The 13624-nt window shown below is 42.4% G+C and overlaps 3 protein-coding genes across 4 annotated transcripts; all 3 read left to right on the plus strand.

Moving 5' to 3' along the window:
* The first annotated feature begins 93 nt into the window (after positions 1 to 93).
* LOC143321698 (protein tyrosine phosphatase domain-containing protein 1) lies at positions 94 to 4614 on the plus strand. Of its 2 annotated transcripts, none has more exons than XM_076732247.1 (13): positions 94 to 237; positions 392 to 649; positions 742 to 822; positions 1082 to 1200; positions 1544 to 1681; positions 1808 to 2079; positions 2188 to 2490; positions 2595 to 2849; positions 2940 to 3056; positions 3152 to 3253; positions 3401 to 3481; positions 3576 to 3686; positions 3810 to 4614. In XM_076732247.1, exons 2-13 carry the CDS (start codon positions 459 to 461, stop codon positions 3930 to 3932), a joined length of 1893 nt encoding a protein of 630 aa, XP_076588362.1. In that variant the 5' UTR covers positions 94 to 237; positions 392 to 458; the 3' UTR covers positions 3933 to 4614. The 2 variants fall into 2 exon arrangements, with proteins under 2 accessions (XP_076588362.1, XP_076588361.1); XM_076732246.1 differs by having other exon boundaries at positions 458 to 649.
* A 170-nt stretch (positions 4615 to 4784) lies between these two features.
* On the plus strand, positions 4785 to 8496 carry cimap1b (ciliary microtubule associated protein 1B). Its single transcript, XM_076733629.1, has 7 exons — positions 4785 to 4872; positions 6003 to 6118; positions 6632 to 6835; positions 7007 to 7108; positions 7199 to 7320; positions 7429 to 7569; positions 7663 to 8496. Exons 2-7 carry the CDS (start codon positions 6007 to 6009, stop codon positions 7753 to 7755), a joined length of 774 nt encoding a protein of 257 aa, XP_076589744.1. The 5' UTR covers positions 4785 to 4872; positions 6003 to 6006; the 3' UTR covers positions 7756 to 8496.
* Positions 8497 to 8553: 57 nt separating this feature from the next.
* On the plus strand, positions 8554 to 13030 carry rabl2 (RAB, member of RAS oncogene family-like 2). Its single transcript, XM_076733444.1, has 8 exons — positions 8554 to 9239; positions 9375 to 9404; positions 9586 to 9665; positions 9773 to 9852; positions 10167 to 10278; positions 10452 to 10549; positions 11586 to 11669; positions 11992 to 13030. The coding sequence occupies exons 1-8, from the start codon at positions 9133 to 9135 to the stop codon at positions 12070 to 12072; spliced, it is 672 nt and encodes a 223-aa protein (XP_076589559.1). The 5' UTR covers positions 8554 to 9132; the 3' UTR covers positions 12073 to 13030.
* The last annotated feature ends 594 nt before the right edge of the window (positions 13031 to 13624 follow it).

The following is a 13624-nucleotide window of genomic DNA, read 5'->3' on the forward strand; positions in this document are numbered from 1 at the left end:
ATAATGTGTGAATGTCTGTTCTAATGTATTTATGTCAGCTAATCAGGCTTAGTGAAGCTGGGTCAGCACACAGTTGTGTTTGTGTGTGTGTGTGTGTGTACCTGTAAGTAGCAGGGTGGGTCAGCATAGAGGAGCACATGTGTGTTCTGCTGCTTTTTCTTCACTTTCCTGCACTCCTAAACCCTGGAAATACATTAAATGGGATTTACAGTTTCACTGTCCAACATAATCAACAAGGTAAGTTTTAAATTCCATTGATTGCATTATATTGGAATATTTTATAGACTATTATATATTCACTGCATGCTGGATATGTTATATTTGATATCCTTTGCAGCACTGTGGCTTATTTTATTACATTTCTTTGCACTATGCATTTTATTTGGCCCAGCTGGGGCATAGTCCTTCTCCACAGTGCGATAGCTCAGGCTGATCTTGGGGGTGTCTCCTGGTGCAGGATGATGCCGACCTTGACCTCGCACTTACCAGTACCACGGCCTTCCTACACCCAGGCCAGGGAGAACCTGGTGAAGGCTATCCCACCCAAGCTCCTCTGTCTGCTGGCTTGTGGAGGAAAAGACTGTCGCTATGAAGGACCAGAGTGCTGGCATTTAAATCAGCAGGTTATTCGAGGCCTTTTCTCTTCCTGGTGAGACTATGTGACTGCAGTCTCATAGATGTTAATGTTCTGCGCTGTATCCAAGTGGTCGTTTACTGATTATTAACTTCCTCCTATTGCAGGGTCACAGACGACATTATTGCCATGGCACGACCATCCAATCACCTAATTGAGAAGTACAACATCATAGAACAATTTCGAAGGTAATCGCTGTTAACTATTGCTCCTGTGATGTTTGTGTGCTTCTCCAGGATGTCTGCAGCATGTGATTATACATGAGTAGTTGTAGGAATTAAGAGCCTTCTTGACAGGTCTTCTTTATTGGGTGAAATGAGGATAAGATGTTTGACATAATTGTGGACACATTCTGACTTCTGAAAGGAGTAAAAAGAAATATTACTTTTGAGACTCAAACTCATCACTCGTGGTAATTGTTGTTCTTAATCTATGACTTTTTCCCAGGCTGAACATCAGATCGGTCATCAACATGCAGTTTCCAGGGGAGCATGCTCACTGTGGGCCGCCCCTGGACCCCGAAAGTGGTTTCACATACTCTCCACAGACCTTCATGGACAATGACAGTGAGATACATATATTATTTACTCTATCTATGATACAGTAATTATGCAACATGGGAGTTACATGGGAGGTATTTTTGATTCCAGGTGAAAACTCTTAAGACTGTCATTTTTAAATGTGTTCCACTCATGAAGTGGGAGATGTGAATAAAGAGAAATACTTAAAATTTGAACAAATATTATGAGAGACAGTTGTGGTTTGTGCCAATTGACTGGCAGCTAATAATGAGATACATTATATACTGTGTACTGTGTTTGTACATTATAAAGCACCCTGCAAACACAGGTAGTCCCTGTGAATGTCCATTACCTGCCTAAAAGCATTCATTTGTGCTCATATTCGCAGTTTACTTTTACAACTTCGGGATGCCAGATTTCGGTGTGTCCTCTCTCGTTGGTATAATTGATGGGGTGAAGGTTTTGGCCTTTGCAGTGAGGGAAGGAAGAGTGGCTGTGCACTGCCATGCAGGCCTGGGCAGGACAGGTATGAAAAAACATACGTATACGTACTGTGTCTACTGTCCATGTACACGCTGTGTGTGTCATCTTGTGCACGTGTAATGTTCTCATGCATGTTCAGTGTGTTTACCTGTGCATCTCTGCCCAACAGGTGTCCTGATAGCCTGTTACTTGATCTACACCCTGCGCATCAGCCCCAGTGAGGCTGTCCACTACGTGCGGATTAAGCGGCCTCGCTCCATCCAAACCCGGGCACAGATCAGCCAGGTGTTTGACTTTGCTCGCTTGCTTGGTACACAGCTGGTCCAGTACCCAGACCTCAGCCTGCGGCATGGAGCCCCTTTCACCCTGCAGCACTACCTAAACCGACAGGCGCTACTGCTGCATGGCCAGGAGGCGCGCACCCTCAGACAAACCCCCAAGGTCAGGACTATCATTACACCACATTATTCCTGTGTCATGAACATACTCGACCATACTGTACAACAGTTGACCTCCTCTTTATTGACCTCCTCATGACCATCTCATTAGGTGGTGTACCTCCTGTGTGTGCATCTCTCCTGCCTAGCCCTGGGTCTCCCTGCTCCTCCAGAGGTCCATGCTGAGCTGGAGAAGAGGTCAGCATTGAAGACCCTGGCCAGGACTGTGAGGGAGACCCTGGTGGGCCAACAGTACCTGCCCTTACTGAGGGATGGTCATAAGGGCTCATGGGTGGATTCAGGCTCAGTATACTCCTGGGACGAGCCGCTGGGATTCTTGGAGAGGAAGAGAGAGGTGCTCCTGGACAAACGCAGCTACAGCGACTCCGATCTCAGCAAGATCGCAGTGCAGGAGGTCCAATTCCACTTTAGTTGTCCAGAACAGCATAAAGTTTCTGAATGTAAAATCAAACTGGCCATAGAGGCTTTTCTCACTTTGTTGCATTTTCTATCTTGAAGGATCTGGAGTTACACCCATACCGGACCCCAGCACTTGGAGATAAGAGACACTGGTGTGTGCAGGATCTGATACGACCAGATCTGAGACCAGTCAGTCCGATCCTTGCCACACATTCAGCAGCCCACCCGACCACCAAAAAGGAATCTCATGCACTCAACATTCCAATCTCGAGCATGAGAACAAGTAACAACTGTGCTAAGAGGTCTAAGTGCACAGCGAAGAAGGCACTTCCCAAATACAGCTCCAACATTGAGGTAAATGTGGTTCTCACTGTGAAGAAAGCTGATGAGAAAGGAAGCTTTGATGCAAACACTTTAAAATCTTCTGATCTTTGTCATATAAAGTTGCACAGAAATCTACATCGTCCAGGCCCAACCTCAGTCGCCCGTGCTGTTGCTAAAGCAATGGCAGACCAAGGTCCTCCAGGAGAGACCATTCTGCAAAGATCGGCTCTGCTGCAGGTGAAAAGCTGTGGTGCAAACCTGGTTTCACATCAGAACATATCACTTCAGCTCATAAGCTGCTGAATTAATGCTGTCGCTCACCTTTTCAACAGGAGGAACTGAACAGCAGTGACTGCGGCTGGGCTCTGCTGGTCACTGAGTCAGACCCTCAGGTTCTCAGCTGTATGTTGTGGACCTGGCTGGACAAGTTACGGGTCAGTTGTGTTAAACAGGAGGAAATAATACCAGTATTCCCATTTTGTCCTGGGGGTGTGAAGTAAAAAATCCCCCTTGATGTTTACTCATACTGTTCTAAGCATCTCTCTCTCAGTCTTATCTCTATTTCCTCAAACCTCATCCAGGAGCCTGTTCTGAGTGCAGAGGATGTAGACAGGCTGAGTTGTGTTGCAGGCAACAGGAAGCCTCTCAGTATCCTCAAGAGGGTGAGGAAACTGACATATTATAATATTCCTATAGTATTCCTACTTTGCACATGCAAAGATTTAAAAAGTTATTTTCAACGTTGCATCATTTCAGCCACAGAGACACACAATCTACTGTCTGCTGAGCTGTGTGAGCACAGTGACCAGCCTGTGTCCACACAGAGAGGAGGCAGTGCTGCAGCGACTGATGCGGACGCTCACAAGGGTAAGACAAATGTGGAATCACAGTGTTTTAAAGTGTGTGTGCGCTATTGCTCCATTAGAAACCTTTGGATATGAGTGTGTGTAGTTTAGTTCAGTAATTGCCTTTTCATTAAAAAATCAACAGCGCCCCCAAGAGGAAATGGGAAGCCTTGCAGCTCTGATGAAGGTCCTGAAGGCAAGTTTGGGAGAAACCTTCCACAACTACAGATACCTCACGAGGGCCTGCAGCACCAATGCTACACTTTGAAGAGCAGAGTCCATATCTGAACAAAAACTAACAGAGCAGCTTTATGTGGGTGGTGTTTCTTCCTGGGAACCTGACTGGGAGCAAAATCAAGAGGTGTCATTGGCCATTTTGGCTGAAGACATTTTGACGTGTCACGGTAGGAAAAATAAATAGGACAATAAATGATGGTTAAATTCCATTTAGCTGCTTCAGGGTCCTGGTGTTGTGCATGTTGGCTCACTGTCACGCTGTCACGACTTACTGGGCACTTGAATAGAGCAGAGCCATTCTTAATGTCATTAGTAACACCTTTGTGCTTCTTTGCTTTTCCTACACGAACAAGTATGCCTGGAGCCCTTTGTGATCTTTGGAGATCTTCCCACTCCTGTCTCAGCCTCAGCTGAGTCTCTCTAGTTCAAATGGTTCTCTTGACACTCAGATATTGTGTTTGTATTGTTTTCTTCCTCTTATTTTCACACATTACTCAATGCATGAAAACATGCTCTAAAAAGGGAGCATAAGAGGATTTTGAGTGAAGTCTTAGATCATACAGACTTTTGTGTTTTCGTCATTTTCAATGTCATTTCAGTAGTGTGTCAGATACTGTATTTTAGCATTAGCAGATTAGATCAAACAGTGTGTCCACGCTATGATCCTGTGGCCTGTTTCAGCCTTTCATACCTAATAAATCATTTACACCATCTGCACACTTGTGTTTTATGTATTCACATTTTGGAAGGTCCTGCACTGTCCACACACACACACACACACACACACACACACACACACACACACACACACAACACACAACACACATTAAGCATGTTTGTCAAAGAGACATCTCCATGGCAATGTTGTCATAGTGAAGTTGACGAGACTGAACAAGTTTGGGTTCAGTGCACATGCTGTGATCCAAAACCTGACACAGAGGGAAACTCGACAGGATCGGGATCTTTATCAGGTAAAATCATTTCATCTGTTTTAAGGCAGTAACTGAACTTTTAACTGAACCAAACAGAAAGCAGTGATTGACTTCATACGTTGGTGGACATCTTGAGGTGTTGGCACCGTATGTTATGCATGTTCACTGACTTTGGTGTAACGCTGCTTTCACTTTACCCACAAATGAGCACAGGCCTCTATTCTAGCATACAGTAGCTTGTCCAAAATGTATTTCATAAACTATAGATCATCTAAATAAGTGACAGTGATTACTGCAGTAAAGCTCATTTTCACTGATGTGTAACTTCAGTGAGTAAGTTACAGAAATTGCTACGAGTAAATCAGCCGGTCGAAGGATTTATGATTCACTAGCCTGCTGCTCTGTTTAACTCATTAACATAACAAGTGGTCTCTTTCATAAATGTGACAAATGTAGGAAATAATCAACCACAGAAACACAGAGAGGTAGATATATATGACTAAATGTAATACTATAGATGTTTTTTTGTTTTTCACACAGTGTTTTTATGTTTGGTTGTCTTTTTTTGAACTTATTTATATCTGCCAAAATATTAAAAATCTGAAATGATTTATTTTAAAACAACCACAGTTTAATTAGGCAAACCAGCGTATTTTTAACTGTTATCTTTTGACTAATATTTTTGGTTTGAGTACTGAATGTCTATGAAGCACATTGGTGACATTTCTCCCACAAGGTTCGTTCAGTTTTTGCAAAACTTTCTACAACTTAGTAGTGTTGCACTGATATTGCTGTTTGTGGTGACGTTACACTGAAGAATGGTGCAGAATCCATCCAATCCAATGGTGCACTTCCATCACATCGAGAAGTCAGTGAAACCTTAAGGAGTACAACCCAGAACCTACATAACATGTCTAACAGCAAAATCTATCCCCAGTCTTTCCCACAGTACCCCATTTAAGAGCTTGTTGTAAAGTGTCTCATGTGTTTTCAGGCCAGAATCTGAAGGAACATTTACCAAGTTTATTTTATATTTACCTACAGACGCATAGCAACAACCACAACCTACCCCTCTAAGAGCACTGGTGACTGAATGGAACACCAGAAGTGCTCCTGATGTCATTCTTTTTCTTCATAAGTAAAGAGACCATTTATCATCTCTCTCTCAGGGTAATGTCAAGCACTGGAGCTTGGGTTGGGACCTGGAGGCCCCACAGGCCAAGAGGGCCCATCGCTGCCCTCTACGGTAGCCCAGGGCCCAAGTATGCGCTGCCTGGGCTCACAGGTATGGTGAAAATGGCTAGTGAGCTTTTTTTCACAGTCAACACCATTATTATTATTATTCATTCATTCATTCATTCATTCATCTTCTATACCCGCCTATCCCTTTCGGGGTTGCGGGGGGCTGGAGCCTATCCCAGCTGGCAATGGGCTAGAGGCGGGGTACACCCTGAACCGGTCGCCAGCCAATTGCAGGGCAACATAGACAGACACACAGACATACAACCATTCACAGTCACACTCACACCTATGGACAATTTAGAGTCACCAATTCACCTAATGAGCATGTTTTTGGTCTGTGGGAGGAAGCCGGAGTGCCCGGAGAGAACCCACGCGTGCACGGGAAGAACATGCAAACTTCACACAGAAAGGCCCTGCCCGACCCGTGGATCGAACCAGAGACCTCCTTGCTGTGAGGCACACGCACTACCTGCTGTGCCACCATGCCGTCCATTATTATTATTATTGTAAAGAATTAATTATTATTATTGTCTTTGTCCTTGTTTCCTCCATGAAGGCATTTCTAAACACGACCCTACTAAAAACAAAGCACCAATGTTCAGCTTTGGGACACGTCATAATCTGATCAATTGTGACTGCTCGCCTGGACCAAGATACCTCATCCCCTCCAACATCACCAGATGTGGCCAAGGTGGTACTCCTGCATTTTCAATCCACAGCCGTCTGAAGGAGCCAGAAACATTCCAGGCCCCTGGACCAGGTCAGAAAAACCCCTGACACATTAAAGGAGAATTTTTGTAAAAACCCAATGAAATACTGCTGATTGACCCACTGAAAGCTGACAATTTGCTACTTTTGTCATGAGCCAGGCGATTGTCATTTGACTTTAACAGTCGGCAGTGTCTCTGAGTAACAGTCTTTGGTATTTCAGGCAAATATTCCCCAGAACGTTCAGGAAAGATGATTTTTCACTCTGCTCCTGCTTTTTCTCTGTCTGGGAGGAAAAAAGATGGCAGCGCTCATGAAACACCAGGTAATGTATTACATTTGGTGAGTTTGATGTGTGGATAACAAAGTTTCATAACACAAAGAATATATAGTTTGCCTGTCGCTCACACTCCAGGTCCAGCCACCTACACTCTGCCCCCTGTGCTGGGGCCCAAAACTGTGGCCTCAGCTTCAGCTGCCGCCTACTCACTCTGTGGCCGCAGCAAAACTGGAAGCTTCCATGAGGACCTGAAGAAGGTACACAGTCATAAATACAGTTTCCTTTAAAAACAACAACAACAAACAAATAAAATCTAGAAATCCTGTGATGTACTCTTATTCTCAGTACTTGTGTTTCCCCTGCAGACTCCTGGCCCTGCTGCCTACAAAGTTGTGGACCCTTGTATTTACAAGCAAAATCCTCCCCAGTACAGCATGACAGGTCGCAACTTCACACCTTCTGAAAGCACAAAGAAACCAGGACCTGGGGAATACTCTCCTGAAAAGGTGGGAAACCTCACTCCATGTCCTACTTGATCATCACCAAGCCACCCAAATATTTTGCATTTTGTTCACTCACTGATATTTTTCTCTTCCTAGGTGACCTTCACAAGCACAAAAGGTCCAAGCTACTCCTTTGGACTGCGTCACTCAGAATACATTGCACCCCTCATTATAAATGTGACTGAATAAAGAAAGACAGTCACACACAGACATAAAGATATTTGAACTGGAATTTCACACACCAACACAAAAAGCAAACTGCTTTAGATTATTGAGAAGCATATTTTATTGCCAGTTATAGCCCCTATTGTATTGTTACTTGTCAGTTTGTAAGGGTTATGACCACATCAGTATTTGAAGTAAATTATACTGAATTAAGCAGTGGAGCATGTCTGACATTTGTACTAAGCAGTATTTAAGGCCAGTTTGATTTTTCAACGCAATTCCTGATGATGGCTTAGAAAAAAAAAATTGATTGGTTAATTACCTATTTCAGTAGGCAACTGCAATTAATTACTGGGTTATTTACTGTAGCATCAATTAGAATTGGACATGTCAGAGCAGCAAAAGCACTAACAATATTAGAGATGTTCCATGTCAGGGAGCCTGACCCACATGGAAGTCAGCATGAATGCAAATGCTGAATTTGTTTAGGTGCATTTGAGCTGTTTGGGGGAAAATGTATTTGCTACCAAAGATGACTCTACCAGATGTTGATCTGAGAGGTTCAATAATCATTATATCAATTATTGTGTGATTTATATTTCTACCTAATTTTTATGAATTTACAGAAATGTGTTTCACTTTGACATTAAGCTCTTTATTCTGTTCACGAATGTCCACAAAATCCTAATTACATCCGTTTCAGTGATTCCAATATATAAATAGTAATGGGGATAAATAAATAAAGCCTGGAAAGACTGCTTCTCCAAGTTTACTTGCGCATTTTTGACAGGCACCTGTAAGGACACCAAGACCCATGACGAAGTGGCCCTTCGGGCGTCCCCGTTGCATGGAAACGAGAACCGTCGGAGACATATTACAACGCTACAAACTTTACTATCTGGATACGTACACGAGTGACGGAAATAAATTAACTTTTCCTTGTGTAGAACAAAAATATTATACGCAATGTATTAAGCTGTATTTGGATAAGTAGCCTTGGTTAATAAATGCTATCGACGCTAATTCAGTTAGCAGCGCTAGCCGACTGTTAACTAGCAGTGGTTACCTCGTTTAGATGTATAGAAGACACAAGAGACTAAAAAGACAAATGTAATCAATGACTGTCTTTTTACCACTCTCGGTTTCAGCTAGCATCAGTTTTGTCGATGTGAGGACCGATGAACGAGGTGAAATGGACGATATAAAGCTGAGCCACGCGATGTTAACCTCAGCTAACCAATGGCAAGCTAGTTAACACTGTTCGCGTTGTCAGTAGCCGTGGGATGCTAGCTCCCATAGGAGCTTAGGTCATTTATTTCAGGTATTTATACATCCGGCTAGGCTAGCACTGGCAAATACAAGCATCCCAGTCAAAGCAATAGAAAGTAAAAGAAAAGGAAAATGGCTGGCGACGCCAGCAGCATTCCTGAGCTGGACCAAAAGAAGTATGATGCGGATGAAGAAGTGAAGATCATCTGTTTGGGAGACAGCGCAGTTGGCAAATCAAAGTGAGTGTTAGCTACAGTAAGCTTAGGCTCCTTGTAACTGCGTTGTGTTTCATCACATTTTGTAACTTTGCTCAGTAGATTGTCTATTGTCCTGTATATCATTACGTTGTTGTTGGCTTTCTCTCTCTCTCATAGGCTGATGGAGAGGTTTCTCATGGACGAATAGTATCCTTTAACACTTGTAGAAGTTTATAGTGAAACATCTGTATTACTCATTTTTCCAAGTCATGTCATATCAACCTATCATTGCCACCATTGTACGCACATGAGCATGCAGTTTGAGGTCATGCTGGCATGCCTCCAACCAAGCAGCTCGAGAGGTTAAGATCCTTAACTCTTTCTGCAGTCGCCCCCAGCAGCTGTCAACCTATGCTTTGACTCTCTACAAACACACAGCTACTGTGGGAAACAAGAAAGTAGCAGTTGGTATGTATTGTGCAGCTGCCTTTGTTGTGCTCTCAGTGACTGCAGGAAATGATTGTACTCAGTTGAAAATCTCTGTAAATCTTAAATCAACTTTTTTTGACACATAGATTTCTGGGACACTGCTGGTCAGGAGAGATTTCAGAGCATGCATCCGTCATACTACCACAAAGCACATGCATGCATCATGGTAAGACACACTGGGATTCAAGGCAAATGCCTTTCAGTAATCATTTGGCCTGCCGCTTGCAGGGAGGTGAGCTGAGACTAATAGGTGACTGTAACAAAATTCAGAAAAGTAAGGAATAAATTATTTCAGATTACTTAAATAAAAGCTACAATAAGGATTTATAAACTTCTAAGTACTGTTTAATTTACACTTGCTGTGCATTCTGGCACAATGCAGAGGAGATGATGAAATCTAAATATCCATTCTGGTTAGGATGCACCTAGATCCATTAAAGAAGGCTGAACTCCTTTGTAAACTTCTCTTCTTTCTCTTAGGTCTTTGACGTTCAAAGGAAGATCACATATAAGAATCTGGCTAACTGGTATAAGGAGCTGAGAGAGTACAGACCAGAGATACCCTGTTGTGTGGTTGCCAACAAAATTGATGGTGAGTCTGGCTCTGACACCGCACACATAACAATGAATATTCAGTTGTATTAAAAGTGAATATTAAGTCAGAATAAGTAAACATGTTTTGTTTTTGCACTTGTTGCCTATATGCTTGATCCATTTGATTCATTGTTTGACCAACAAACCCATTTGTTTTTTTCATATCTGCAGCTGATTTGAAGGTGACACAGAGAAGCTTTAATTTTGGGAAGAAGCAAGGACTCCCATTTTACTTTGTGTCAGCGGCTGATGGGACTAATGTAGTTAAGGTTTGAAGACTGTTTTTTTTAACTATCCTGCAGTATTAAAGCTAGAAGATAGATTTGGAAAGTACACAACAGAAAAATCCCGTGCCCTCTCATCATGCCTCCCCAAAGGTGCACTGCTTGACTACTCATTAGAGAGTGCTGGGAGGAGGAGTGATGAGAAGGTTCTTTTAATAAATGCATAAACAAACAATTTAATTGCCATACTCATATCAATGCAAGCAAAATAGCTGTCACAAACGTACCTTTCAGTCTTTGAATCTGAATGGGCTCCGTCTGCCTGGCAGTAAGCGCTCACTGCTGTGGGTGTGTGCTTTGTGCTGCTGTATTCGCTGCTGAATGAGTCTGCTGGCTCAGGGGGCGTTTGCTGGAGCGCAGTGCAGCACTGTCATCGCTAACAGTAACAGTATTATGTCTCATTCACATGTAAGAAAACACCTTATTGTAATGAATGTAAACAATGAACATGGCTATTGTTAGTACTCGGGCCTGTCAAGCTCGCACTGAAAAACTTTGGCTGCACTTTCTCTGCCATTCCTGTGCGACGAACTCGCTGTAGCTTTAGCACTATATCTGCTTAGACTTGTGGGAGACTCCGGTCACGCATGGGCAGAGTGCGAGCAGATAGGCATGTAGGCTATTTCATTAGGCCTGAATGAAATTACTGGATGAGCTTATTACAGGCTTGCAACAACCACAGACACTGAGTTTAGTCTTTTATCATTGTCAGAGCAATTTGATTTATTGATTGCTATCAGGATGTATAGTGAATTTCATTCATACATTACCAACCCTAGCTTTAATGCCTGTGATCCCAAAGTGCATTTTTTCATGCATTTCAAATTCATTTCTAGTTTTATAGTTAACCGTATGTAATTTTTATGGTCATTCTCAACATCAAGTTACAACAGGATTCATGATGCTCCGTTTATAAGACAAGGCATCAAATGAATTCAGCCTGTAGTTCAGTATGATCTCATAAATTGTCCGGATGAATGCTCCTGTGTGTTGATAGTTCTGACTGAAACTGTCACAACAGATGTTCAGAGAGATGATCAAGAGAGCGGTGGACTACAAGCAAAACCCCAGTGACTTCATGGATGAAGTGATGCAAGAGTTAGAGGTACACCTCTCTGAATATCAAAGCACAGTCTGATCGCTGATGTAGTTTCATGCAGCCCTGACTAAAGGACGTTTGCTGCAAAGAATAAAGAAATGTTTTTATGCTCTAAGGAACTCCACAGTTGGTTCATAATCTGCCGCTGTTGTTTTAATAGAAATGTTTCACTTTAAATGTGCATTATCTGAACTAGATTATTCAGTCATTATTACATTTTTTATTCATATGGAACATTTTTGAATTTATTTCCTTTGTTTGTTGCTGAATTGAGTTTTGGATTGAAAGCATGTTTCTCTTGATTACATTTGTTGCACTTTTCTTATAGAACTTTGACCTGGAGAAGAAGGAAGATAATTCAGAAGCAGACGAGGATGGATTGAAAGCAGAAAGTCCCGAGTCAGTCTGATAGATGTTTACAAATCCTCCAAACCCTCTTATCGTCTCATGGATAATTTATCCTCCTCTGGGGCTGATGCTGTGAATAGATAATGTTTGTAGTCTCTGTGATGGACACCTTCAACAGGCACATTGTTTGTCCTTACGTCATTTTGGTGGCCTGCTTTGTGACTCTACCGCTGGAGTTTGGTAGACATTGCTTTAGTCAGGTTTTCAGTCACTGCCCTCCGTCTGTCCGGTGACACTGGCAGGGAAATAAACCTGGTGGAATAATTAGGAATTGTGTTGTTTACCAGGTTCACTTGATTTAGCATTGTCATTCATACTTTGTCTAACAATATCTTCTAAAATAATAGTAGAAAATCCTACAATGAGTCTGAATGTTTGCTTATTTTGTGTCAGAAGAATGTGAAACAGAACAAAGGGAACGTGTGATTATGAACCACATTTGCTGCTGTTCTCGATGTTTGTAGTGTTGTGTGCAGTGCCAGCGGGGAGCTGCTTCTGTCGGCGGTTTTTGTTGCATTCATTTAATGATATAAAAGTCTGTCTTTCAGCGTCCGTTAAATGAAGATTTGATGTACCGTGTTGTGTTATTGTGTCTTTCCAACGTGGTGTGATCCTGTGGTATGCCAAAGAGCTCAGAGTAGTCAGCCTCAGTGTATGAGATGCAACGGCCAGTCATGTGTGAGTAGACATGAGCTGAACTGAACTGTTGTGAAACGCTCAGCCAGCTGTGTCCTTCATGAGGATTTGAGGTGGTTGTGTGTACATTCATTCATTCATATTAGCAGGAATGCTGAATGAATTTTAAACCTGTTTTCTGGCAGATGGTGACGCTCAATTCAACACACCAATTATTTCTAGATGATGATGACGATGGACACGGGGGCCGTGCATGCATATATACTTTCTATTTCTGTTTGTTTTGTGTGGCATTAACTCACAATAAATCACAATGGAACGTGGTTTTACCGGTGAGACATTGAATTAGCAGGAACAAGACTTTGATGCAGTTCATGTTTTAATTATAAATTTATTACATAATATAACAAACATATATCTCTGTGGTGGAGATATCCTGGGCAACATCTCAGATCTTGCCTCAACCTTCACTATCGCCCTTACTCTATTTGCGTGAACAATGCTAGGTAGCCTCTGGTTAACTTTTATTTCGACTTGGGTTTTCATGGATTAAATGGAGGGGGTTTCTAATGCTGCAGGTGTCCAGAAGTCGCAGGGAGAGAAGTCGTAGATGATTTGCCTGCTCATTGGATGCTGAGAAGGGGAAGTTCACCTATGAGACAAGGCTGAGGCGTTGCAGTGATACATCCACCATTCTAAACTTCACAGTGCAAACAAGGAGAAAACCAACAATGAAAGAAAAACCCTTAGATGATAAGATCACTGGTTCCAGTGGGTGACCAGAGCCCAGTGGGTTTTTAAAAAGGTTACACTGCTCCCCCTACACTATGTAGATTGTGCTTTGTTGATTAGAAAATAAGACAAAGATAACCCTTCACTTAACTTATTTGACCTAATGATGTGTAAGTCTGTTACAC

Source organism: Chaetodon auriga, chromosome 6, assembly GCF_051107435.1.
Source record: "Chaetodon auriga isolate fChaAug3 chromosome 6, fChaAug3.hap1, whole genome shotgun sequence".
Classification (NCBI taxonomy): domain Eukaryota; kingdom Metazoa; phylum Chordata; class Actinopteri; order Chaetodontiformes; family Chaetodontidae; genus Chaetodon; species Chaetodon auriga.